Consider the following 27436-nt stretch of genomic DNA (forward strand, 5'->3'; position numbering starts at 1 on the left):
CCACGGTCTGATGAAAACTCCCTTTGGTCGCCCTCACGGGTAACCAGGGAGCAGCACTCGGGATACGTGAGATATAAAGTTAGGAGCTTTTTGTCAACTTCAAAGAGCCCATAAGAGGCGAGAGATCAAAAGCTATCGGTTTACACAAAGACAGGCCCCACAGCTACAGAGCGACAGTAGAATAGTGATGCCACTGATTTACAGAGGGAGCGTCACAGCACTGGGATGTTCAAAACAAGGCTTACGCCAGTGTTTATGACCTAGAAATCTGCCAGCAAAGGAGCATGTTCCTATTTTTATTATACGGTAGAAGTGTGTGTGTGGGGGCTCTATTCATTTTGACCCAGCGTTTAATTTTATTTTCTTATGGCACCAGCTCAGTGAACATTGAATAGCTGAATAACATTTTATTTTGTATTTCAGCTCAGTGAAGCAGTTAACTTTCTGTTGGACATGTACGACAATTTAGTTTTGGTTCAAGGAGGAAAAGAAAACCACAACCTTACAATCACAGCAAATCAGAATCAAATCTTGACAAAAGCCTATCGACCCGTCCCTGTTATAAATCCTGTGACGCATCAGTGCAGTGCACTTGTCCGACTCAAAGTGGTGACAGACTTTTGATCAAAGTGAAACCATCAGCAGCAGCAAGCAGGGTGCAGATACCCTGAAGAGCAACAGACAACGCTGCTCCTTTTGCAGAGCCCGGTCGTGCTCTATTTCTAGTGTCAGTGTTTGTTAAGGCTTGTTTTCCTCCTAAGCTCCACAAGGCCTTGAAATAGAGTGACAAGCTGTCTCCATAAATACAGAGCCCCTATGGGGGAACATAATTGCTTTGTGAGCCTATGTCTGCTTTAGGGGACTTCATAGTGTCCTTCACTTCTGTCAGAAGAATCCTATTCTCTTCTCTGAGCCCAGTTACAACACCTTAGCGAGATATTGTCTCGCATTTCAATCCTGCCTTTTCATTCTCAAAGGTCACCTAAACCCTGTAACTTGGGGTCTGGAGGCTACCTCTCTGACCCTGTGCATCCATTCTGACCCTGTGACTGACACATACACGAGAGGAGGCCCTTTGTTGTATCATGTTGAGTGACAATGGTAGCGGGGGGTGTTTGTGGAATGGGTCAAGGCTTGCCTTTGTTTATGTACAGTCAGTCAGTCAGTGGAGGTGGGGGGTAAAGCCAACAAGGGATGAAACAGGTGGACTGAACTCTTTTTAGAATTTCTCAAGGCTGTGCTCAGGGACACACAAGGCTAGAGTTTCCTCTCACTTCTGACTTGTTTTGCATAGAGAATTCCAATTCGTGACTCGCTTCCTTGTCACTTTGCATCACTGGGCTAGAAAATGAACGTTCTTCAGAAAGTCACTTTTCAAGTGACAGTGCAGTCGACAGTAGTGCCTGAGGTAGAGAGTGTGGTGGAAAGTAGCTCCAACAGTTGCTGCCATAGTGTAAACCTGACAGGGTCTGTTTTTCCACATTGATGTCAAAATAACGTGGAAATATCACAGTCAAACCATCGACAGTCAAACCTTCAACAGTCAGACCCTCGACAGTCAAACCCACTCTGATTTTTTCTCCTGTCCATCATCGTTATTCTGTGGCTCTGTGCCACTGCCAACCTCAACTAACGTATACTGCCCCATTCTTCTTGTACAGGTTGTTGCTGCTGTGGAAACATCCCCGTTTGGACCTGCTGACACCACTGAGGGCAAACCAAGGTCCCGCCTGGGTGGAGGTGGTGGTTTAAGTCGATTGCGTTTGTTAACACGTATGGATCTGGGTGTCCCCATTGGCTCTGGGGGGCAGAGAGCCACCTCACTCCCGCTCCTTTCTGGGGCATCCTCTTGGGAAACAGAATAGCCGTTGTTCCCATTTGTGTTGCTACCCGGTGGTTCCTGACCTAAACCAAGAGTTCCAGCTCCACTACCTTTCCTTTTCCGGAAACCCACGTTCTGACCAGCTTCACATTCTAAATCCTGCTGAGCCATGGAGGTATTTACATCCATTCCCTCACCTGAAATGAAACATTGTTCTTCCTCATATATCTTCACAGTCCTCATTTTCTTCTTGCTCTTCAGCTGCACTGAGCGCTTTATTGCACAGATGAAATCCAACACATTTAGAAGCAAAGACAGAGCGGCCGCACCAAGCATGAAGTTGAGCATCACAGTCTTCTCAGTGGGCCTGGAGATGTAGCAGTCCACCTGTGTTGTGCACGGTGGATGCTGACACAGGAACCGCCTGGGGATATAGAAGCCAAATAGATAGTAGTGAGCTGCTCCAAACCCAGCCTCCAGCAGAGTTCGAAACATGAGATGTAGGATGTATGCTCCAGTGAAGCACCGGGCCCAACCTTGCTCAGCTCCTGGAGGCATCTTGTTTATGGGTGTCTCAATGAATGGTTCCTGTTGGATCTTGAACAGTGGCGTGACTTTGATGTAACCAGAGGCATTCGATTCCACAGTGAGGCTATTTGACACCTTGTGGACCACATAGATGACAAATATGAAGTAGGGGAGACACATGATGGTGAGCTGCACCAGCCAGAAGCGGAAGAGAGAGATGGGAGAAAAGAGGTCATAGCACACGTTGGCACAGCCAGGCTGAATGGTGTTGCAGACAAAGCGCTCCTGCTCATCCTGGTAAATGGGGTAACCAGCGAGGAGGAGCATAAGGATGCGGAGGAAGATCATGACAATGAGCCACACCTTCCCTGAAAGTAAAGCACATTAGAATTTGTAACTCAAAGGCTCAGAAATCTGAAAAAAAACACGTCCACAAAGAAACATTACTAAAAAATGCATTTTTGTTTGAATGAGTCACACACCAATTCATCTATGTCAGTGAAGTCAACTCACCCATCAAAGTGATGCTATGATTCACAGAGATGAAGATGATCTCTGAAGCACTCGTTCCTGCCATGCTTTGTGTATTCAAAGCCCTCAAGAAAAAGCTAGTTCTTCAGTTTCAGACCACAGGGTAAACTCTTAAGCCAGCACCTCACTCCCTATTGCATTTACTTCTCCCCTTTCAACCCAGGGGCACAGTGGTTTCCAGCAGCACAATAACATCCAGACGCAACGTTTACTGCGGGAGTAAGACACTCCGGCTCTTTCCTAGATTGAGTTACGTCCCTGTCCTGCTCGGAAAACCTGACCCGATCCATTCAAGTCTCTGAATCATGTGGATTCTCCCGTCTTACCTCTTCCTCTGTCCCCTGCAGACAACTGTCTGTCCTCAGACAACGGAAGACAGGAGCGAGCCCCATTGTGAGTCTATTCTTAACACACTTCCAACAGCACGTCGCTGTCCTGGCATTGCAGAGATATTTTGGTGCTACCGGTTGTCCTTACAGGAGAGGAGCGAGCCTCTTGACTTACTCACTCCAAATGGCAGTATTAAGTTCTAGTATTAAGTTCTACAGCACAATGGCAAGCATGTTCAAACCAGTCGCTAAATCAAAATACAAGCTTTTACTGTATATCGTCCAGTGATAAATCAGTGTTCCATGTCGATATGCAGGCTGTGGATTAGCTCTCATGAAACCTAAGAAGGCTGTAAACTGTATTTTCCCACAGGTGGTGCCAGTTTATAGTTTAGAGTGTTAAGGGCCTACTGTATAATCAGTGAATGTGATTATTATTATTATTAATAATAATAATAATAATAATAATAATATAGATTAATAGTATTAAACTAAAGTACAATAGAAGCTGTCATTTTTACATAGGTTTTTTTAATTTAACATTAATAAAACAGGTTTAAATCAACACACACCCTCATAGTGATCGCTGTTGTTTGTTATCATAAAAACCTTGTGTCACAGTATTAAAGTAAACATATATATTATATATACACATCTGCAAAAATGCAGTTGTCCTGATTCATACTCACCACAGACCAGTCGTCATTAGCACTTCCATACAGCACCAACCCAACAGGCACACTGTGTATGACTGACCAGGGTAACATTTAGAACTGGGAAATGTTTTATTAACGAAAGTTGGAGGTTAAGAAAGATAAAGTTAATCATTTTTATAACTTCAATAGGTCCTAGCACCACTGTGTGAGTGCTCGGGCCCTAATGACACAAAACCACGAGAAATTGCTAACACTACCGCTGCGGTTTCCCTTCTGGGACATACCAACTGCTCTAATAAACAGGGGGTGAGATACACAGGTGTAACTATTCCATAAATACTACATCAGTACAGTAAACAATTTAGTAAAACCTAATTTAAGATACTCTGATAATATTAAAATGTTAAAAGTTGGCACAAGGTCCCACACACTGACCAAATTATTGGTCAGTCATTTACTGGAGAACATGTTCACCCGCTCATTTCAACCACGTGAGACTGACTGGTTTCTAGTTCCTGTTCTGATTGAGCTAATGTGCTACGGCAGCTAACAAGACACGTTAGATTCTCCCAGTAACCATGAATCCTTATTTAAAATAACTTATTTTCATCACATACTCGCTACTCATTACTTATAGGGTTTGGTTTTACTTCTTGGCTGTGTTTAAGGAAATATTAACAACTAAGAACAGGTTTTTTTGGGAGCGACAACGTGGTGTGTGGCTATTTTGTGCTTTTTATAATACTGACCAATTAAAAGTTTCTCTCGATGAAGTTTACACCCTCCTCCTTTTTTCTTTTCCAATTGTTATTCCCCACCTGCAGCAGCTGCTGATTTCCCAACTCACTAATTACTTGACCACTGATCCCCATTTCCTCATCATGAAGATATGAGCATAATAATAAATCTCTGTTGAAGGTGAGTTTAATTTATGTATGTGAAGCTCACATTAACTTCTTTATTGTTCTTCCCTGTCTGCAAAAAACAGTTACTTAAATAAAAGGACAGCACATCCAATTGTTCTTCTTCAATGCACTTGCTCCACATTTATATGAGGTTGTGTATACGATGTAAAGCTGAGCAGAATGCTGTGATTCTTTTTCCCCCGGCAAGTGATTTTGAAAACATTGTTGCATAAACAATAGTATAATTTGGCACAAAGAAGCCTCAAGACACAAAAGTCAGTTGAGGAACAACAGGCATGACGATAAAAGGACTTGACATGTGTCAAGGCTGATTCTTCAGACTTGACGTTGTGCATCTGGAACATTTACACTTGTCTGAATAAGCGCTTGAGATGTGCCAGAATTCATCTCACGTGTGCATCTGCGTAGACTGATAACCTCACAGAATGTTCTGTGAAAGGAAGTTAGGTGCTTTCATGGCACCTATGGTGTCATCATGTGGCGTTATCTACCCTTACATTTCAGTCTATACTTCTCACTTCTCATTTTGCATGTGTGCACATGTTATGGTCAGAGAACAGAAACAGAATGTCCAAAGCAGAATTAAAACTTATGGCCAGAAGCAACTGGGATGATTGTAGAAAACATAGGTGATATCGGTTGTATCTGACCCTGTGGGTTAGATATAACTAATTAAATTGCCCTCATTAAAACACTTTGGAGCTGCAACAGCAACCAACATCTACAAGAAATGTTTCATCATGTAAAATTCTTTTGTTTTGCTGCTTTATGTGTTGTTATGGGTGAGGCTTTTTGAGTTACATCATGTTGGTAGTGTTGCTTCTTTGTGACGTCCGCATGCAGGTGCGTCTAATCTGTACCTCTCGCTGCAGGTAACTGATTGCTATAATTCAGAGCACCTGCGTCTAGTGTTGGGGGTTTTGTATATAGAGCTCCAGTAGCTGATTTTATGCAATCTCATCATTTAGGAAAAGAAAGAAAAAGAAAACAAGGCTATTTTGGCAGAAAGCTGCACTGACAATGACAAAAGTGAAAATAATTATACCAACATTTTACAACATTTTTTATGGTGTCCATTTAAGTTTTGACCTCCTGCGCTGTCGACTGAATAAAAATTACATTTCAATTTATGATAGACAAGGGAGCTAAATTGTACATTTTAATTAATCAAAGCAATGTGATATAAAGTACTTTCACATGTTTCCTTCATATTGTGAAGGAAACACTTCTTTGTATTTAATTGGTTTGGCTCACACTTCACCACAGTGGTGGTTTAGGATGCAAATCAGGGCTAATATGGAGGATTAAATTTGCCCCTTGGTGACAATATGGTAGAACATAATCTCGGTGTTGCTCCAAGACACATAGCTCTTAACATTAAATAGTTCTTCTGGGGGAAAAAAAAAACCCCAACCCTGCTGAATATATCAAATGTATGAAAAGCATTCGCGATGACAACATGAATGATAGTTTTTAAGTTTCAAAATATGAATGTTATGCTATCACCAGAATGTGAAATAATAAAAAGACATACAATAGGGTTTATTGCAAGGCTGTAAAGTTTAATTCTTGCACAGGTTTCTCTAAACATTGCTTCAGGAGAGGAGAATTGGTTGCAGTTCTTCCAATTATCACAGAAAACATACAGAAAAGAAGAGAGAGCAAATCAGATTTTGGCAAAATGAGAACAGGAACAAATGACTGACTCACTAAAAGGAAAGGAATACACTGACAATAACAACAGAATACAGTACAACTTGTTGAAATATCCATGAAAAAAAAACAAAAAACAGTCACAGCTATAGCAGTTGACTGATAGTAGCGTGGGAAATTGTCGAGATCAAAGCTGAATTTGTAAAATCCATAAATTGTCATTGTCAGAAAAGTAAAACTCTATGTAGAGGTAGAGTTCAGTGCTTGAGGTTATGACACACACCTAGTAACCAGCCGACAGGACGTCACAGGACGTTCCATTTTTGACCACATGGTATCAGGTCAAAACAAATCACCAACTTAACTGGGCTGTATGCACTCATACGTACAATAAATAGGATATACAATCTTTTAATACCTCTATCAGTTTGAAATCCAGTAACGTTGCTTTCCTTATATATTCTGTACTTAATTTTTCCACTCATTCAAAGCACCGTGCAAAACAACTGCTCTCTTTCCAAGTCCCAACTCATTTCCATATACTATTATGTGCAAGTGGGCTGGTTCTTCAGAGCAACACATGGAACAGCAACATCCTTCATTTCTCTGTGACTTTGGTTCAGTTCTGTCCATTTCACACAAGCTGGTCAGGGACTGACTAAGATTGACAAAACTCGAGTTAAATCACAGATGTTGAAGCTGCTGAAGAAATGCACAAAACAGCCCAGAGGCTTAAAGGAGGCTACACTGATGTCACATCTGAATCTGACCTTTCCATGACATTCTGTTTCAGAAAAGAAAATGCATTTGAAGGATAATAGTGGATTTTAATATTTAATCCACACATATTCTTATGACACTAAGACAAAATAAACCAGTTTCCATTTTCCTGTTTTAAGGAAAAAAATGTAAAAAAATTAGCATGATTTTCAGTAAGAAAATATGGAGCCCCAAAACTTACAAACTGCTGTAAAAGGTTATCAAACGAGTTAATATACCACTACACAATATTCTGAAGTTAAACAAAAGGAAACTTTTCTTCAGTTGTTAAGAGTAAATAGCTTTTTGGATCAGTTTACAAAATGTTTTTCAACTGATTTTATTTTATTGTTTTAGTCTTTGCACACAATTATCATTTATCTTTTTCTTACATATTTAATTTAGCAAATTTACTTTTCTAAATGTAAATTATTGTCTATTTATGCCCAAGAATGAGGACTCTGTTGCTAGGATAACTTTGCTTGTGCTAGCTAAACCCAGTGTTTACCTCTTTAGCTAACCCCAAGCTAAAATTAGCAATAAACTATATGTTAGCATGTGAGCTAGTGGTAAAACTGTGCTCCTATTCACCACAGAACATGTGTAAAGTAATGAAAATATAGTATGAATAAAAAAAAAAACAGGGAATTATTTATCAAAATTATGTATCAAGACCAAAAAAGGATGAAAAATTAAGGTGCTAAAAAAGAGAAGACAAATTAGCAAGTGAAAAATAAATGAATGTTGACCTATTTGCTTTATCAACTTATTATTTTCCCACCAACCGGCTAAATGTTATACTAATCAGTTATATTGATACTAAGTTACATTCATGACCTCTCTGAAAACCTGATAAAACATTTTGTAAGTTGCAGGACTCCATACAGATCAGATGCTACTAATTTCATCAAAAACATAAGTCGGGGTAGTTTTCATATATATATATATATATATATACACATATTTATATATGTATATAAAATATAAAATAAAATACCACACATCTGAATTGTCTTGTATTTATCATTATACCCTATACAGTATGTAACACATAAAAGCAACATTTTCTGCAGTGTGAAAAAACTTCATAACAAGAACAGACAAAAAGATCTTTAGTGGTGTCTCCCATTTAAAACCTTAATAGTTTTCCTATCATGTACAATAAAACTGATCCAATATAAATACTCTAATATCATTCTGTTTTTGGGGGGTATGTGTGTTTTTTTACAGTACGATTTCAGTCTACAGATTTGCACACTGGTGCTGTATTTACACTGTACATAAGCAATTTAGCGACATCTTCTTACATTCTACCTTTTTGTGAGCAGTGTCTGACTTGTCACTTGATGCGTTTTTCATTGGTTCCTCTCTGCAGCAATGTCACCCAAAAAAAACAAAAACAAGAACCCTGAAGAATCATGCTTTTAGTGGCTTCTAAATGTCATTATATTCTGTTTGTGCTGTTTGTTTGTGAGCTGCAAGAAAAATACAAAACGTTAAAGAAAGAAAAATACTTCAGTTATTTGTTCGTTTTCTCCACTAGAAAGAGGGGAGAAGTGTTTGACTATAGCTTATTACAGGCACCACAGGTCAGGACAATGGCAGTGGATAAAGAACAGAAGCTCTACAGTATGTCTCACATCTGTCTCAGAGTAGTGGGCACCTATCTTCTCCCAAGTGCACACGCTTTTATTGTGTTTAATCGCAACAATAAAGCGCTGCGTGAATATTGCTTTAGGCTATATCTGAATGTTGGCCAGGTGGCCTTGAGATAAACCAATCCTGTAACTGGATTTAACAGGTCCTGTCAAAGTGCCCTTGAGCTAAACGTTGAATTGCTTTCACGGTTGGCTCTCTGCGTGAGAGCTACTGTTGAATGGCTATGCGATATGATGTCGAGATGGCTGATATGTACTGGAGTTCGGTCAAATGTATAACGTGTTTAGTTAAGTTAACATCCATCCATCGTCTACCACTTTATCCTCCTCATGAGGGATGTGGGACTGCTGGTGCCAGTCCCAGCTGACAAAGGGGGCGAAAGGCGGGGTAGAAGGTAGGTCACCAGTCCAATTGCAGAGCCAACATAGAAGCCATGTTGGCACAGAGTGGAATGGTGCGGTTCGGTACAGTATGGTTGCGTTTCCATTAACCGGCCTCAACCATTCCATTCTTGGCACCCTTCCCTTGGGGTTACCAGAGTAAAATGATACGGTGCGGTCAGGGTGGAGCTAGACCAGCGCCACTCCCTTGCGATCGATGTAAATATACCATGGAAGTGTCATTCTCATTCAAAGCTTGACATCTTGGTGAGACAAACAGCCACACACCGAGCAGGAAAAAACAGAGCTGCTGGATGTCCTCCATTGTTGTCACAAGTAAAGGTACTGTTCTCAGTCGAAACACAAGCCTGAGCCAGGGCTTTACCACTCCAGACCATACCGTATTATACCAAACTGAACTGTACCATGATGGAAACACAGCAATAGAGAAGAAAAAAAACATTATCTAACACCTACGGGCAATTTAGAGTGTCCAATTAACCTCTGCATGTTTTTGAGAACCTGGAGAAGACCCACGCACACAGGGAGAACATGCAAACTCCACACAGAAAGGTCCAGACGGTAAAGTTAACAGTGGAATGTAAATGTCTCTCCTTTGTACTGTACATGTTTGAGGCTTCTCCATGATGGGGATGTAAATAGATATAAATCAATAAAGAACTAAACACAGAGAGAAACCGAGTGTGTCCGAATGCTGATGATGTCATGTTTCCAGGAAAGAAGACTGAGCCAAAACATGAAAATGAAAGGAATGTTCAAGTCCTCCGTCAGTCAACCGCACAAGCTTCAAAGGGAGTTATGGAACGCTGTTGCTGTTTTCATGAGTTGCGTTTCGTATAAAACTTGTTCCCATTTCATTTCTCAACTTCTCTCTTATCGATCACCGGCTGTATTTCCATTTGGCCTCTTCTTTTCTTCGCTGCGACAACTTTCAACTGCATACTTGATAAGTTTGGTTCGGTTCAGCTCAGCTCCGTTTGGTTCAGTGTAGGCAGCCGGTGGGACGTGTTTTATGTACAACCACCCAGGGAGCGTGTAATCACACTTGTAAAAGTGCCACATTGTGAGTGTGTGTCTGTGTCTGTGTGTGTGTGTGTGTGTGTGTGTGTACTGAACCACAGGACTGCTGCCTACCTAGTTTGCCTGCTTACCAGGCAACGATAGAGTGAGTCGGACAGGTCTATGTTCCTCTGCCGCGTGCCGCCTGAAGCCAGTGTTAGGAAATGATGGCTGGACACCACCGCACCACCGCCAGGTTGTCCGCGCTCGCTGACCGCTTCTTGATGAGCTTTCTCAAGTCCTTGTATTTGTCGTCACACAACCGTGAGATAGCCTGAAAATCCAAACATAAAACAGATCAATTTAAGAATATAACTGGTTGAGATCAGTATGGGACACTGCATTAAGAACATGAGTACTGTAATCTTTAACTCGCTTATGACCATCAAGATAATGAGGCTGCCTGGATTTATATTGATTTTACGGCTGTAGTATTGTCAAAAAAATGTTCAATGAGTGAGTGCTTCTGCCCCTTTCTGCTCCTTTTTCCAAGATAATTTTCACTTCCGATATCTGACAGTTATTCTGTTTAGGAATACACTTGCATTGGAATAGGAAAACACTTGCTCATTTAAGTTGGTTTGTCCTCTCTTTGACGGAAAGTGACCTCAAGTATTTGCACTTTCTTAAACTAAGCAAAGCAAATTGGCACAATATTTGTATCTGCAGTTATTGGCTTTAAAATGTTTTATCGGATATCATGTGATGACTATTATACGACTAGAACAGTAGGCTGAATAGGCTGCTACAGTACCTCCTTGACTTCTATGCTTGCGCCATCACCAGCTATTACTTTTTTGTGTTCATTTATTTTACACAATGAGGAAAATGTATATCTACATCTGCTGCGACATGACTGTGAAATATAATGTTCATTTCAATAAAGAACCTCTGCAGTTGAGCACAGGGAAAAGTACATACAGTATATAGGTATTGGATATCAGCCCAAACACCCTGGATATATAGGCAAAAAGTCCAATCTCAGTAAGAAGTAATAAAAACACTAAATCTAAGATAAAAGGATGACATCCCAAAAGGGCAAGTCTATAAAAATCGGGTTAAAATAATTCACTGAATATGCGAGCAGGTAGGTCGTTCCAAAGTTGAGGGGATCTGATTCTGCACAATCTCTGCACTATGTAGTATTGTGTAGTGCATGAGTATATGGCACATGTGTTTTAGTTCATGTCCGAATCCAACACTCATAGTTAAACAGCGTGGAATAAAAATGTACCTGTGCCAGACACATATTACAAAAGCTTAACCTTTGATAATTAGCCATGGGTGTGTTTTGTGTTCTTTGGTGTAACATGCTGTACAGACTGTGCCAGTCAAAGTACCACCCATCTCCTGCTCTCTTTAAAAGCCAATGCGGTAGTACTTGTGTGAATTGCCACAGTTAGAATAATAATTAGGCAATTACTGCAGCAAGTGCCTGAGTGCTTAACAACCATAATACAGCCTTAAAAACAACCGTGCAGCTGACTTCAAATCAAGGTTTTTGTAGCTTTGTCTTAAGAGAGCAGTGTGTCAACAAATCACCTGAACACACTCTATTTTTAGAACAACACAATCTGAAGTGCATTTGATCTTCAAACAATGTAGGTGCTGGATGGGAAAATAGAATATCGAGCCAAAACATCATATCAGGCAAAACTAGTTAATTTTTCTCCTTCGTATCTAAACCATCAATATTGCACAAAAAAAATAACTCTGTATATCAATTGGGTTCAAAAAAGTAAATTTGCTAGTGTCTTAAAACGTCGTCAGTCAGAGATAAGAACCCACATTTGCTCACTACGTTAACCAAACCCATGTTTGAGATGCGAAGAGTAAAATGTCAAAAAATGCTCTTAACAAATGCTCTTACATTTTCCCTTTTCCTACTTTTATAGTGTATTATTTCAATTTTGAGAATTGCAGCTTATTCTTTGAGCCTAACGTATGCTAATACTTATTTTTACAGACATTTACAGTACACTCCCAACTTGCCTCTCCATTACAACAGCTGCGTTTATTGTTCATTGTCAATTCTAGCAACAGAATCTCTTTGAATCAGTACATATTTTTTCAGAATAAGCAAAACTTTTTTTTTTTTAAATCTAAAATTGAAATCACCTGCGGGGCCAAATACTAATGCTGTTAAGCCAGCTGCTGACCACTGTTCCACTTCACAGTAGACATTTTCACTTGTCACCACAGGAAAAAGCTCAGGTGAACTGGTGACAAATAAATGTATCTAATCTAATGTAGCATAACAAAGCCAGAGACATCATGCACGATACAATGGCTCCAGGGCATGAAATAGGAGATGGGATGTAGCCATTATTGATATTTATTACACCAGTGCTTCACTGTAGGGAAATATTAACATGTCAGCTGTGGTCTTTTTTAGATGAATAGATAAAAAAGCAGATGAGCATCCGCCAACATCACCACTGTCGCTAAGGTTTGTTTGAAATGCTGACTGCAGTAACACAGAGGGACGGGGAGGGAGACAGACGCTCATTACACAGCAACGAGGCCTTTACATCCTTCACCCAGCACAAGAGCTACACTCTCTGCTTTGTACGTTGTGTTGAGCTAAGGTTCTTCAAATACACAATTACCTAGGTGGCCTTGGTTTCGAAATTGTCAGCAAACATTTAATTGGCCTCTTTGCTTCTTTTCTTTCTTTTTTTTTCTGTAAAAGACCTCAACTCCAAAGTATTCACCTCCAGTTTCTGAGCCTTGTCTCTGCTGAGGGGTTCCAAGGGGAAACTGAGGTTGTTGGACTCAGCCAGCGAGCGCAGGTCGAAATAATACTTGGCGTAGACGCTGGATGGAACGTTGATGTTGAACTGCAGCAGCTCCAGGAACTGACGCTCCAACTCATTCCTTTATCAGGGAGAGAAGATGGGAGAAATGAACCCTTTTGTCAAGCTTGAAAACAAGAATATAGCTATTTCAATTCAAAGAGTTTTATTTGTGAGTCCAATAAAATTGAATTTCTGTCTCCTGTATCCTGTATAGATACTCAAGTAGAGACATGGAGGCTGGAGAACTCCTGGCAAATCTCTCACCTCACACTGGGTGTTATCTTCACATGCACCGTTACCAATGCACAAGCACTGAGTAAATAATCCCAGTGCGCCCACCACTTACAAGCCTTTCCTCTTAATGAAAGGAAACGACACCAGAGCAATGTACGTAGGCCCTGAGCATCATGTGTAAAAGAGAATATTAATCCCACATCATCAAAATGCTGTTGTCATGCATCGCCTCACAACCGGCCAGCTCTGTGATCCTTTCCACAACACGATGACAGCCACTTTCATCTGTTTCTCTTCATGATCTATTCATTTTGCATTGTAACCAGTGAATAAAGCACAATCCAGCTCTTCTTTCTAAACCCGTTCCCCCACCCATGCACACTTGCAGGCATGCAGCAACAGACAAGCTAAATTTAGACCCCACAGTATCCAAACTCTGCCTAATAATACTGCCTTCTTTTCGTCTCGCTTTGGCACCCACTCAGCTATTCTCATGTGTTCCTCATCTACTCCTCTTGGCTGTATTTTACAGGTGGAGACGGGAACTCGGCAGAGGGGTAACTTATAATAAAACTAGAAAATCCCTGGTCAAATACTGACTCACTGTCCAGTAAACTGCCACATACACAGCAGAAGCACAGGTGGATTACGGGCGGTCAGCTGTGCCCAAGGACAAGAATATACAACCACAGAGGAGCGTGAATGTAGAAGGTCAGAGGTCGCAGCAGTGGCAACACTCCTACAGCATCGCGTTTCCTCTCAAATGAGTCCGGCCTTCCTGTAGGTCTCTGTCGAGACGGATGCCCAATATAAATATATGTATATAGGACTGGGTCCTTGTGTTCAAAATGCTTTTTACTTGATTTAACACACAGCAATGTCAAACATCCAACTAAATATTTGAGAATTAATCTATGAAAGAGCAGTCAGACGTCATCTTTGCAAGCATCTGAAGGTGACTGCCCTCTCAAAAGGTGCATGTCCACAAGAGAGACTTCAGCCTGGAAATCTGAATGTAGCTTTAGAACAGGACAGCTCTCATTGTCAGCCTCTTAGAACTAAGAAATCATCCATGCTTAAGACCACGTGTAATAGAGACATTTATTTTCAGCGGAAAGAGCAAGAATGATGAGCTCTACCGCGTCTACCTGCTGTGTCATGACCCTTTATGACAATGTTTTTTTGACCACCGAGGGTATTTGACAGTGAGGACACAGAGGGCAACCTGGACATATCTAGACCACCACACACGTGACTCTTGACAGCTCTTGAACCAAGGCTGACCCACAAACGGTCTATTCTAAGCACAGAGAGCGCCAGACTGTTTGTCACAAATGGGTGAAGATAAGCGCTGAAGTGAAGTAGAACAGTGAGCCACAGTGAATTACAATGAACCTCAATACTGAAGAAGGCCACTGCTGAAGCAATGAGACAATAAATCTGAGTCTATCAGAAGACAATTCATTTCAGGATAGAACATACAGTATATTTCAGTAAAAATGGTATACATAACATTTCTGTACAGATTGTATATCACCAACATCATGTACCAACATCACAAAGGTTGAACCGAGTGTGAGTGTGTTGGGTTGGGGAGCTCTCTTAGTGATATAGCCGTGGCATTTTTACCAATATCTCTTGCATCTCAGTCAGTCACCTTTCAAGTAGGACTGTAACTAACGACTATTTTCATAATCTATTAATCAGTTGATTATTTTGGTTCCCAAACCTAGAAATGATGATGTTCTCAAATGTCTTATGTCCACAAACCAAAATTAATTATTAAAAAAAAAAAAACACCACTCAATAATCAAAATAGTTAACAATTATTTTAGTAATCGATTGAGTAATCATTAATCATTGCAGGCCTACTTTCAAGTGACCAATGGGACAGTTATGAGATTAACAGGCAGACAGCTCCTTGCATATACTCTACATATAAACACAGTATATATGTTGAATAAACCTGGTGTAATAGACCTTTTTCACAGCAATGTTTTTAAATGAAATAGCAGGACAAACGTAGGTTTAACCAATAACATTAATTAGGGTTCCACTCCAGGAATCCAGCCAGGATTGTGCTATTGTTCAAGTGTAAGGGTACGTCACACTAAATACTTGGCACTTAAACCCGTAGAAACCTGTTCTTTTCTGAAAAATGTGCGTGTGTATATAGAAAACATCCTCCCTACCACCGTCATTCACTAATTGTTTGAAATGCAGCTCATAAAAAAAAACAACAACATGCACCATTGTCAGCTGCAACTGTTTGGCGCAACTTTCTATTGTGTGTGTGCATTACAATTGTGTTCATGCCTCACTATCTATATCAATAACACACACACACACGCTTTCTCATTGACTCACATGTCCTCCACAGTAATATCCTTGAGAATTTGGCAGTAGTCCACGTTCCAGACAGCCTGGTCGTCCCACACCTTGGACGCAAGGAGGATGGCTCCCAACACGATACGTTTCCAGTTGGCAGGACTAATATTGATCTCGGCGTAGGTCAGGAGCCTCTCCAAATACACCTGAGACAAAAAGGTGTCACACATTAGTATCGCAGGTAAAGTAAGTCATTTCTGACTTAGTAATTGTGAACATATTGAGATCATACTGCAAATTAAATTACACAATAAAAACCACATCAACCCTATTTCATCTTCATTAGTATGTTCTTGGATTCTTCCATCTTCTTTTTTTTTTAGCTCTGTCTGCCTGTACATCCCTTTGCAGAGTCAGCTTGCTGTTAAACTGTTTTGCATTCCCCTGCCTACTTCCCCTCCAGGTGAAAACCAAAATAACAAGCTGTCAAAGGATGATGAAATCTTCACTTGAGCTCTTCATGAAATATCCATGTGGATCGAACACGTCTGTCTCACTGCTTCTCTCTCACACTCTCTCTCCCCCATCACCATCTCTATTTCTCCATTTCTGCAGTCAGAATTCCCACAGCGTACAGATCACAAAGCACACTCTGCCCACAGGTACGTGTTCATTACAAGTTGGAACACAGGCTCGTGCTTTTGATCCAATGATGATCATTTTGTTAGACTATGTTAGACACAGTATTCTCTCACATCTTAAATCGTTTTGGCAGTGGAAAGTGGTGACTCACTGCAGGGAGATTCATTCATGTGCTAATTACTATCTCACAGGTAATGCTTTTTTTCCCTCAAAAAAATGTAGAAACACATAACATTAGATCCTATTTCTATGGTCATTTTAAGGATTTAATTATTATTTAAGTAGGGAATTCCTTTTTATTTTTATTTCCCATGAATAACAAGCACTGCAGACTGAACAGTCATCTGAATTCAGACCATTCACAGTGGCTTAAAGGTTTGAAGTCTGACATCTGAGTTGACAAGTCTAGGGGGAAAATTCAAGTTTGCAGAGACACTGTATTTTTTATGGTGCATTCCTCTCTGTATAATTCAGTCTGAATCTGCACCGTGGCAGAAATGTCAGTGTTACAACTTTAAAACTTTAACAGAAAACTGTTAGAAAGTGCAAAAGGTTCATTACTACACAGCTCCTGGACACATAATGGCACATTGTGGTTTGGACCAAAAGAAGGAGAGAGAGAAAAAAGTAAGGATACTGTAAAAAAAGAAGGAAATGAGCAGCATTTCATCCTTTGCAGTTGTGTTTTTATTAGCCCACGAGCTTGGCTCTGGTGGCTAATTGGACAAGTCATGCTGGGCTGGGCTTCATGCCTGCAGGGCAATGCAAAGATATCTCAGTTGTGGCCCATCTACTGCCAACAGACAGCTCACATGCACTCATGTAGGAGCAAAACAAACACAGAAGAACACTTGCGTGAAATGAGAAGCAGCCCACATGCTGAGTGATATGAATGCGACAGCACGGAGAGACAACTTTACAAACAAACACAACAAAGAATCCAGAGGCAGCGTGGTCGGCAAACAGGTCGCAGATCACACCCAGATGATTTCAAGTTGTGTTTTCAGAGAGTTTAATATGGCAAAGCTCAACTGGTCTCTGAGGAGCTCAAATATGAAATGAATGAGGCCAGATTATGTTTCTATTAGCTTAAAAAGCTGTCAAATCTAAACGTTTATTCAACAACGCCACACTTTTTTTTGTGGAACCTAAAAATAAGACACACAGAGTTAGGTCCATATACAGTTTGGTTCGGGTTAGAAAGACACACATTTCATAATTGTGTCTCTGTACACCACCACAGTGAATTGGAAATGACAAAATCAAGATGTGATGATTTACACTATTTGTAATATGAGAATTATATCAACAAGAACTTTAAGTTTGGCATTTGTGGTTTACCCTGATAACAGAGAAACCTCAACCCCACTAACTAGACATAGATCCCTCCTCTTGTTCACTAGCGTTGTTCCTACTGGGTATTGTTAAATATATGAACTTTTTTGCTTTTTTTAATTGTTATTGCAGTTCAAGGAGTAAATTAATCACTTCAACAAACCATACTGGTCTAATATAGACGGGAAAAAAAATAAGACTGTGAGAAGTTCATGAAATAGGGGACGCTGACTTAGTTTCTCTCTTTCAGAGTGCTTAATCCACCATCCAATCCAAGGACCATATTCAGTTACTGATAGCATTCCAGACATTACTCAGGAGGGAGGCCAGGCACGTGCCAGACTGTGCTATGTGTCTACAGGTGGTCGTCACCAAAAATTGTCTACAAGACAGAGACTGAGGCACAGTTTGTCCCTGCAACAGCGTCTGACTCTGGACACAAATTCACATCCAACCACACTGTTGAGATAAGAGTCCAGACACAGAGCATCATGTTATCTCTGGAGAGACACGTGTCATCTAGAGTGACAAAGTATGGACAGAAATGTTTCCGAGCAAATGAGTAGGGAGTGAGAGAAAGTTCATTTACCACTGGCTGATAAGATGTAACATGTACTATATTGTAAGTGTTTGGAAAGCAGCACAAAGCACATACGTATGGACAGAACAAAGAGAAAGAGATTATTGAAGGCTGTATTCAAGTCACATTCAGATGCTGGCTGCATGCACGGACCTACTTCGCACAGCTGCGAAAGGAAATGTACAGATCAAACGAAACTTCTCACAATGTGTGCGTCGTCAACAATCAGCGGGACACAATACCAGAGGAACACGGAGCATTTCGTGCAACTCCGCAAGACGAAATAGACTCGGAAAGAAGACAGAAGTGCATGTCCCCAGAGGGGGGTAAAAAAAGGAGAGAGTCAGGAAGCAACACTCCCTCCTAGTGTGAACACTGGAACATACACATAAATACATACAGTGTATATACACTCACCAGTGTGACAATTGCACACTCAGCAGTGAGCTGTGCAGCGCTGAACAGCGTCCTGACGAAGCGGTAGATCTGCTTCTGCTCGGGGTCATTTTTGTCGTAATCAGCAGGGATCTCAGACTTCTACAATGAAAAGAGGATACACGCAAATTAGATAAGGCAGAAAATTAATTCATCTGAATCTTTGCTACAACAGAAGCTGCCAGTTGAGTATTTCTATGAATTCAGTGCTGTGTTTTGAAGGGTTTAGACAAGGAGCAAGTTCATGAAGATGGAGTCTCTGTGAGATGGATTTTCCCACTATTTGATCACTGGGGGCTTATTTGTTGTGATTTGTCTCCGTTTGGTTATTCCCAGTAACTCTGCAGCATGTGAATGAAAGTCTTGATTTAAGGTCTTACTGTGAGCGGGTGCTGCTTCTCATCGAAAATGTCTAACAACATTCTGCCGTCGATATCTCTGAAAACACAAGCGGAGAGGAGGATTGTCAGAGTGTGAAAGAAACAATAAACAGACGGTGTGAAACTTGCTTCATTTTAAAATACGACTTCATGCTCGATTAGACATTGTCTGTTTTAGCTCAAGCATTCATCTGAGAATTTTTTATTTTTTTTTTAAACTGCCAAACAAGTGAATTCTGTAAGTTAACAGTAGATACAGACTAGAGACGAGTGGACCACGTTCGAAAACCTTTCGTATTCTCATCGTAATCCTTGCTTCTTTTTTTCTGTCTGGTTCGCTCGTTTTACCAAATCCTTAACTGAACAAACTTGTTTTAAATTGTTTATAAAGTACATTTATTCTATTTGAACATTAATATGGTAACAATTTATATCAAGGGGCACATATTCACCATTAACTAGGTGTTTACAAACATGCCTATAAGTCGCATACTAGCGTATGAACACCTTATTCTACCTCTATTACTACATGAATTAAGATTTTTCCTGCAATTGAGTCCTAGTTATCACTTATTGACTGCAAATGAATGCATTGTCGTAATAGAGGTAGAATAAGGTGTTAATACGTGCTTAATAGTTACTAATAAATGGCTAGGATGCTACTTATATGCATGTTAGTAAGCACCAAGTAGTTAATGGTGAATATGTGTACTTTAATATAAAGTGTTACCATTAATATTAAGTTAAGAAGTCATGTTATAGTGCTTCATGTTCTGCTTTCAGAAATCAGCAGAGGGAAACACCAACTTAGCATAATCAGTGGTGATCTAAGGGAACTCAAAACATTTACAAAAGGTGAATACAGCTTCTAATGACATCAACACTGCATTAGTTATAGACAGTGATAAAGAAAATGATAAAGCAAGTGGTGCTACACGAACCAACCTGCACAAAGACCCTTAATGCTCAAAAAAGCTAAATAAAATAAGACAAAATCATAAAATCTATCCTCTGAGTATATAGTGCAGACAGGCAGAATATCTGCATGTGACACTTACATTATTTATACAACAAGAACATTGGTAAAATCCATAAAATCTTAAAAAACTAACTTATATTTGGTATTGATTTGTTCAAACAAGTGGTTCATGCATGAGGCCCAAACGACAGAATGAAAACACTCCTCATACCTGTTCTTTATGTGGTAGTATATCGCGAGGGCTACACTGTAAAAGACAAAAGATGACATGACAATGCATTTTAAACTAAACCCAGCAAAAAAAGGACAACAATTTGAAATCAAATCAATATTAAAGTTAATTCCCAAGAGAATAGGAGATATGTTCTCTCACTGGGAACTCCCTGGTTAAAGGAAAGAAGAACTAACGGGAAATAATTTGACGTTACCATTTGATGGTGTATTTGAGGTTGGGCTGACTGACAGTGCTGTCATCGAGGAATATGGTGGAACACGAGCTGTATTTCCTTCTCACTGGGCCTGGATGGTGCTGGAGTTCACAAACAAACAGCACACACACACACACACAGATATAAACACATCAATCTATGTGTCTGTGACACTCGGGGCATGAGCAGCTGGAAAAGTGGGGCACCTATAAACCCACTAAAACTAATTCTGTCTGTCATCTGTCAGCATCTCACAAGTTTGCATGCGGGAATGACATTTATGGAGCAGTTCATCTAAACCTCTATTCACTGAAGAACCACTCTATTCTCATTGGATCTCATCGCTCTGGCTAATAACGGGATTTTTTTTCAGATTTAAATAATTAGATGAAAATTATTTGTCGATACAAAAAGGCAATTGAGTCGTACAATAAAAAAAACAACATTCTTTCTCTTTTTCATATTAAAATCTCGCTGACTACATATTTTAAGGATAGATGGGCAAAGATGAACCAAAGCATAATGTGATGAAAGTACTTCTATTCCACTTTACTGTGTGACTGAAGCTATAAATTGAGTCTATAAATGGAGTCTATGGAGTTTGGAGAGGGTGGGGTAATGAAAAATGTTTGAATGGTTGTCCTCAGGACTGTACCTTGTTCTCCGAAATGTGTGTGAACTTGCAAAAAAATACAAGACATTACAATTACCACAGGCACAATTAAAGTTTTCACAATTAAAATTACCTCAACCGAATAACTGGACGGATTGTATCATAATTAAATGATCAAATTAGCTGAATGAACTTTCACAGTGTCTTTCTTGTTACTTACATGGTTGATGTAAAGGCTCTTCCGCTTTTCTCGGACTGAAAAGAAAAGATGGAGGGACAGGGTTCAGAATAGATCGAAGCAGCTCCGTGTCAGTGCAGTACACTACACTGACAGACAGGGGGCAGCATTTACCCAAGACTTATAAGTTGCCTACCAGGTTTTGACTGAACACTTTCCTTCTGATTATTCTGCAGTACATGAAACAATAGCAAAGCAATTAAAGTGCCAAGCTTTCTTTGAAATATTTTTCTCTCCTGTTACACTGGAATTTCATGTCTGGGGATAAGAGTGAACTAATTAACCCATTCTTCATTTTGGTCAGCATGAGTCCAATTTGTATTAATACAAATGCACTTTGTAGATTGAGCTCATGTATCTTTATTTAATTCTGTTCATTTTAAATGTAACACATGTAATGGTGATTATAGAGCTCACTTCTCTGGGTGTGGAGTTGAATGTAGTATAACTGGAACGAACACACACACACATTAAGCTGCGTGTCAACCCACCATCTATTTTTGTATCCCCCAGTGTGTATAAGTGTATATGTTTGCGGTTATGTAGGAAAACGCACAAAGGGAAAAAAGGGAGGCAAAGCAAACTGGAGCAGTGACATCGTAAGCTGTCTAGCACCTCTTACCCTAGTTCTGTCTGTCTCTCACCTCTCTCAAACACATGAACACACAAACACACACCCACTCTACATTATTGCCACGGTGCAGTTGTGACGGTGTGTGCTGCCTTCTAGCAAACAGCAGCAGACTCTTACATCATAAATACGGCTGTAGCCACAGCACAGAAGACCATGATTTCAGAATGGATTGTTAAAACTATAAGAAAAACATCTGTAATTTGCTTAGACATCAAATGAGCACCTTTATACACCAGCGTACTGTAACATTTGTGCCAAATCAGTTTCATACTGGATGTTAAATCACTGTTTATTTCATACAAGATCTCTACAGTAGTGCTGATGAGAGAAATCAGTGGTCATGTGACATGTCATGCAGCCGTATTCATAGTGACGTAACTCATGGACCAACGTGTACAAACAAACACACACAGATATTAGCAGCTCAGCAGTGGACGCAGATACCCTGCTAATGGACGACAATACGGATCAAGTACAATAAAGCTTGAGAACCACATGAATATGAAGTCAGTGTTTAGCCCAGACACAGAGAAAGCATCAGGCTAACTGCCCACTGAGACCACACAAGCTTACCTCTTCTGTGGGGCACAGCAACTGAAAAACAAAAGGCCAAGTCGTCTCTAGGTTTGCACAGACACAGATGACTTCAGTGAAATTAAGCGTGTACAAAGTAGCCCATTGTGAGGGATCCTACAGTCAATACATTGAGAAAATGTCAGCAGACACTCACACTAAAGTCTGCTGAGCATGAGAGAATCAGCCCCTAATATCAGATCAATGTATCAGCCTTCAGGCTACAAACCCGTCAGCTGAACCAGTTTTTCTTCAATGAGTATTGTATATGGACAATATAAACCTTGTTGTCATCACAGTGAAGAGATTCAATGAATACTAACGGGGGATGAAAAAAAATACCTTCACGCTCTTACTTTTCCAGTAGGCATCGCAGATACATGACATCAATCGATGCGCCTCAGAAAATCAGAGAGGAGGAAACGTTCACGGGAGTATTCATGCAGACTTTATGAGGGATTAAAAGGAGACTGGGCAGCAGGGCTACTTTTGTATCACACCTCGTCTTTCCACTCGTAATTTCGCTGCTAAAATTGAAACACTTTTGAGAAGCGGGGCCCTGAATGGACCAGTTTATGACGAATGTGAGGAAAACACACTGAAAATGCAATAAAGCTTTGCAGTGGAACTATCTGAGCAGTGTGTGTGCAACATCAATATTTAAAGGATTTTACATTACATGATTTGACAGCTTTGTGGAAGTGTACTCAAGCAGTCTGACATGCATAATAGTCCATAACTTTGCTTATGCATTCCCTAACAGATGAGGGCTTTGTTTACCATTTCATTATCACTGAATAGGACATGCGTCATTCCACAGTGCTTTAAAGCTGCACATTCTCCATGCATAAAAACCATTAGAGGGCCACAGACTTTCAATGGGCCAAAAGGGGAAGCCAACAGAACTGATGCGACACACACTACTCCGGTTCGCTTGTTTATCTACTGCTGAATGCAGACTTCTCCTTATGGCCACCATATTAGATTCTTACTTTTGATTATGTGTCCTCTTTATGCGACACAGAGGAAGTATAGATTTTGGCCAGGACAACAACACAGGGCATTTCTTCACATGGCAAAACACAACACGGGTGTGGGAAGATCATGCACTCTGTGTCTGAAAGGAAATCAGCTTCACTGATAGAGAAACACTTTTCGACCAAATCCACAATTACTGCTGTGGAGTGATGATGATATGGAACTTTCTCAGGGACTGACCAAATGACTTGCATTAGCAGCACAAGAAGTGAAGATGCAGAACAGAACTCACCATCCGTTTGTGACTTGCTAAGGAAGATAGTACTGGCCCGGGGATGATCTGATGGATTATACTCCATGGGAAGATCTGAAAAAAAGGAAATAAAACTTCAGTCTCATGTGCAGTTTTTTTGTGCACAGTGTACTGTGTTAACCTGCTGGAAGAGAAGGAAACAGAGCTTGTTAATCTGTGTTCAGCAGATTAACTATGGCATTGAGAGTTTAACTAAAACACATCATGGCGTGACACCTTTCATTCTGAGGCTACAAATGTGGGGTTGGTTTCAATGAACTGAACTGAAAGGAAAAACAATCTGTCAGGCGACAGTTTGCAACACCAGCGCTGTGTAAATGGCTGTTAGTAAATAGATGCACTAAACAAATGGGGCAGAAGGGTATAGATCTGTTTTAGATCACTATCTGCCCACACACACATTGCACCTACGAATAATAACCCGTGGACCAGGTGGTAGCTACTGTAACCAGTCGTGCACACACTAAAGATCTTTGAAATACAGTATGACTAAGGTCATATGGCATATGACTATCTTAATAATAGACAGAAAGATGACAATGAAAACACATGTATCTGTAGAAAACAACATAAATGCTTTCAGGTGAAAAACCAAACCCCAGAGCCATTACATTACTATGATATAAAACTATAGGATTGTTGTTGGTTCATCTTCTGATGGACAACTTGTTACACTTACACTTATTATGACTAATTTTCTTGTTTATACTTTTCTTTAACATTTCCTACCACCGATGATAACATGATTCTGAATATTTTGTGCCTGCTTTACTGTTAGATTTGGCATTGTGTTTGTATTAGGACTGTCAATAGATTAAAAAATTATCTTGATTAATCGTATGATTATACACAGTTAACTCAGAATGAATTGCATATTTTTATCTGTTCTAAGTTCACCTTAAAGGGATGTTTTTAAGTTTTTAACGCCGTTATCAACATGACAATTATTTACACACATATGTTCAATATTGTTGATACATTTCCAAACAAGAAGTTTATGCCTTTAGTCGGTGAAGGGCCTGAGGGAGCAGCGCCATCACAATTACCCTCTGAATAAATTGTGTCTGATGTACAAATGCGATTTTAAGTCTGTTGCGTAGCAATTTCTTCCTCATTAGTTTGAGGAAAGCATGCTCTGTTGGATGTGAAAGAGTCAGCGTGTGGAATATCCAAAGCGAAAGTAGCGTCAGGATCTTACATCATTTTAAATCGACCGTGTTTGCATTTTTCCAGGAAAAAAAAATGTTTTTATAGTGTATAGAGTATATAGTGTTTCTCAGACGGTCATTACTTCATTCACCTAAATCTATGGACAAAAGCATAATGGATAAAGAGATCTATAACATAGATACAGCATTCCATTTTTGTTCCAAACACACCACCCTCATATATGTAGTTAGGAAAGCTGAAACTGAATAGGCCTGCAGACATGGTATTCATATGTGTGAATAGTGAATATAGAGAGAGTCTCAGTGTTTGCACAGTGCAGTGGTATTATATATACACAAGCAAAACTAACATTTTATGGCGCCAGGTCAGTTGATTTAATATCCTGAATGCTCTGTCAAGGCGTTTGTTTACATGATGTTATGAATAGAATCTCGCTACAATCAAAAACAATGATACCAGTATTTAATAGAAGAACCATAAGTGTAAAGGCTGAAACACCTGGACAGGTGACCCACATCTGTGGCTACCTTGTATCTTAGATGTTGTCAGTGAAACCAGAACACAGGACGGGAGTGGACGAGACATAGACGGGTTGATTTGACAGAAGAGACACAAAGAGGGCAAGAGAGCAGAATATCAACTTGTGACTTCTGTGATGTGACTGACAGGGAAAGATAGGAGAAACCAGAGGAGGTGATAGAGGCAAGTGGAGATGGGAGGGGAAAAGAGAAGAAAAGGAAACATGAAAATAAAAGTGAAGATAAGAGGCAAAGGTGAGGGTGGAGCAGGGTCTCTCTGTGCACTGGAGGTTATACATGTGAGCCACTGCTTTTGTGTCCAAACTCTTTTGAACTACTATATTTTTTGTGTTGGAGAGCCACTTGAAGAGCATCAAAGGACACGAACACACAAAAAAGACACAAATAAAAGCATGATGTGGGAGGAAGTGATACATGGTGGAGAATGTGTGTGGGAGCAAGCAAAAAGCAGTGAAGGAGAACTAAAGGTGGGTTAATGATGTTGCTCGACTCTCACGATTAACACACCCTTAAGTCAGTGCGCTGACTGCGCTCACAACCTTGACCGTACATTTAAATATACTGATGTAGTCTTTCGGTTTCCTGGTTGAATGAAGCTAAGCAGGATATAAGAATATACTGAACAGCCACTATGGGTGATTCTGCTGGTTGCAAAAACAACTGGTTTGAATGGAAGTTGAGAGGAAAATTAGCTTCTCACTTGATTTACATCGAGATTAATAGTGTCATGTTCCCATTTAGAAGAAAATACATGATTAAACAACTGTAAGTAGACGACAGTGTGATTGACAGCTAGTATCCTCCAATGGATGCCTGGTTGCAGAACCTCAACAATTGGCACTGGTCAAATCTTACACAAACATCTGAAACACATTAGTTTTGTGGTCTATGAAAGTTCTACTTCACAAATGCACTGAATGAGTACCCTTGCTTTCGTAATCCCCGATGATGTAATGTTTTCTTAAAAAGGCAGGAAGCTGACTGACGGTGTGTCCCTCCACACGGCCTGGTGTCAATGACCTCAGCTGCAGTTCCACCCTCCCTAGCTTTCTCTCCCTTTCTCAAACCTGGGGTAGACTCAAGCACCCAACTTCCTGTATTTCAGGAAGCAGAAAGGAAACGAAGCATGGGGGTGGTGATTGCACATTGTTAGGGAGGGAGGCAAAACAAAGACGGGAGGGAATCGGTCAGTGTGTGGATTTAAGACAGACGTGTACAAACTTCCACCACTTCCTACAGAAACCCCAACAGAAGATGCCAATAATGTAGAAAGATGAATGACAAAACCTAAATACTATAATGGCCGAAATCCATTGTTCCTCTTCTTCTGCTCCATTGTTTTCTCCTGATAAATGAACACACAAATCCCCATTTCCCTCTTGCAAGCTGCAGACCCATTCAAACGTACAATGTCAAGCACTAAAAACTGGATATTGCCTTGTCAGCAACTGCACAATCATTGTATTAGTGCTGTAGACTCTCACTGGTCATGACCAAAGGTTAATAAAAACAACTAACAACTGGCTTTTTAATGAGGGACTGAAAATGGAGTGAAAGAGTAATGGAGATGTTTGCAATAAAGTGTCAGGCCAGCCAGAGGTCACGCCCTGCTGCTCAAGCTGTATGTAGCTAGGGCTGCAACGATTATTCGATTCATCAAATACAAATCAATTACTAAATTAATCATGAAATATTTTCGATTAATGGGTTTGAGTGTTTTTTTCAATAATTAAAACAAGCTTTCGGATTTCTTTCCTTAATGACTGCATGCAACAAGTAATTGCAAGGACTTTTCATTTATTCAAAGGAATGAAAACACATTAATGACAGACGTGTTCATTAATTTTTCCTCTGCCATAGTTTAACAGTCAGCAGCTATACTGTACTTCAAGCAGTGCTTTCGAAATGTGTTAATC

General features: G+C 40.1%; 2 protein-coding genes across 5 annotated transcripts in view; both read right to left on the bottom strand.

Moving 5' to 3' along the window:
* Positions 1–284: 284 nt before the first annotated feature.
* gjd4 (gap junction protein delta 4) lies at positions 285–3388 on the bottom strand. Its single transcript, XM_058638408.1, has 2 exons — positions 2864–3388; positions 285–2718 (listed from the first exon to the last, which is right to left on the bottom strand). The coding sequence occupies exons 1-2, from the start codon at positions 2925–2927 to the stop codon at positions 1559–1561; spliced, it is 1224 nt and encodes a 407-aa protein (XP_058494391.1). The 5' UTR covers positions 2928–3388; the 3' UTR covers positions 285–1558.
* A 2945-nt stretch (positions 3389–6333) lies between these two features.
* Positions 6334–27436, bottom strand: part of ccny (cyclin Y) — a 35884-nt gene continuing 14781 nt past the window's right edge. Inside the window, exons 2-12 of one of the 4 annotated variants that reach the window (XM_058632939.1) lie at positions 23791–23865; positions 22521–22541; positions 21296–21330; positions 21118–21141; positions 20463–20563; positions 20246–20281; positions 19056–19113; positions 18658–18777; positions 15723–15889; positions 13038–13200; positions 6334–10597 (exon numbers count right to left, since the gene is read on the bottom strand). In XM_058632939.1, coding sequence (XP_058488922.1) covers positions 10481–10597; positions 13038–13200; positions 15723–15889; positions 18658–18777; positions 19056–19113; positions 20246–20281; positions 20463–20563; positions 21118–21141; positions 21296–21330; positions 22521–22541; positions 23791–23865 — 917 coding nt within the window. In that variant the 3' untranslated portion in view covers positions 6334–10480. The remainder of the gene's footprint in view (positions 10598–13037; positions 13201–15722; positions 15890–18657; positions 18778–19055; positions 19114–20245; positions 20282–20462; positions 20564–21117; positions 21142–21295; positions 21331–22520; positions 22542–23790; positions 23866–27436) is intronic. The other 3 variants (XM_058632941.1, XM_058632940.1, XM_058632942.1) reach the window with 3 other exon arrangements.

Source organism: Solea solea, chromosome 1 (genome assembly GCF_958295425.1).
Source record: "Solea solea chromosome 1, fSolSol10.1, whole genome shotgun sequence".
Classification (NCBI taxonomy): domain Eukaryota; kingdom Metazoa; phylum Chordata; class Actinopteri; order Pleuronectiformes; family Soleidae; genus Solea; species Solea solea.

What these genes read in the sequence shown, in the direction of transcription:
- gjd4 (XM_058638408.1), bottom strand. Translation starts at nt 2,927, where the DNA reads ATGGCAGGAACGAGTGCTTCAGAGATCATCTTCATCTCTGTGAATCAT. An exon ending in TCATAGCATCACTTTGATGG is followed by an intron (nt 2,719 to 2,863) that starts GTGAGTTGACTT and finishes CTTTACTTTCAG; the next exon opens with GGAAGGTGTGGCTCATTGTC.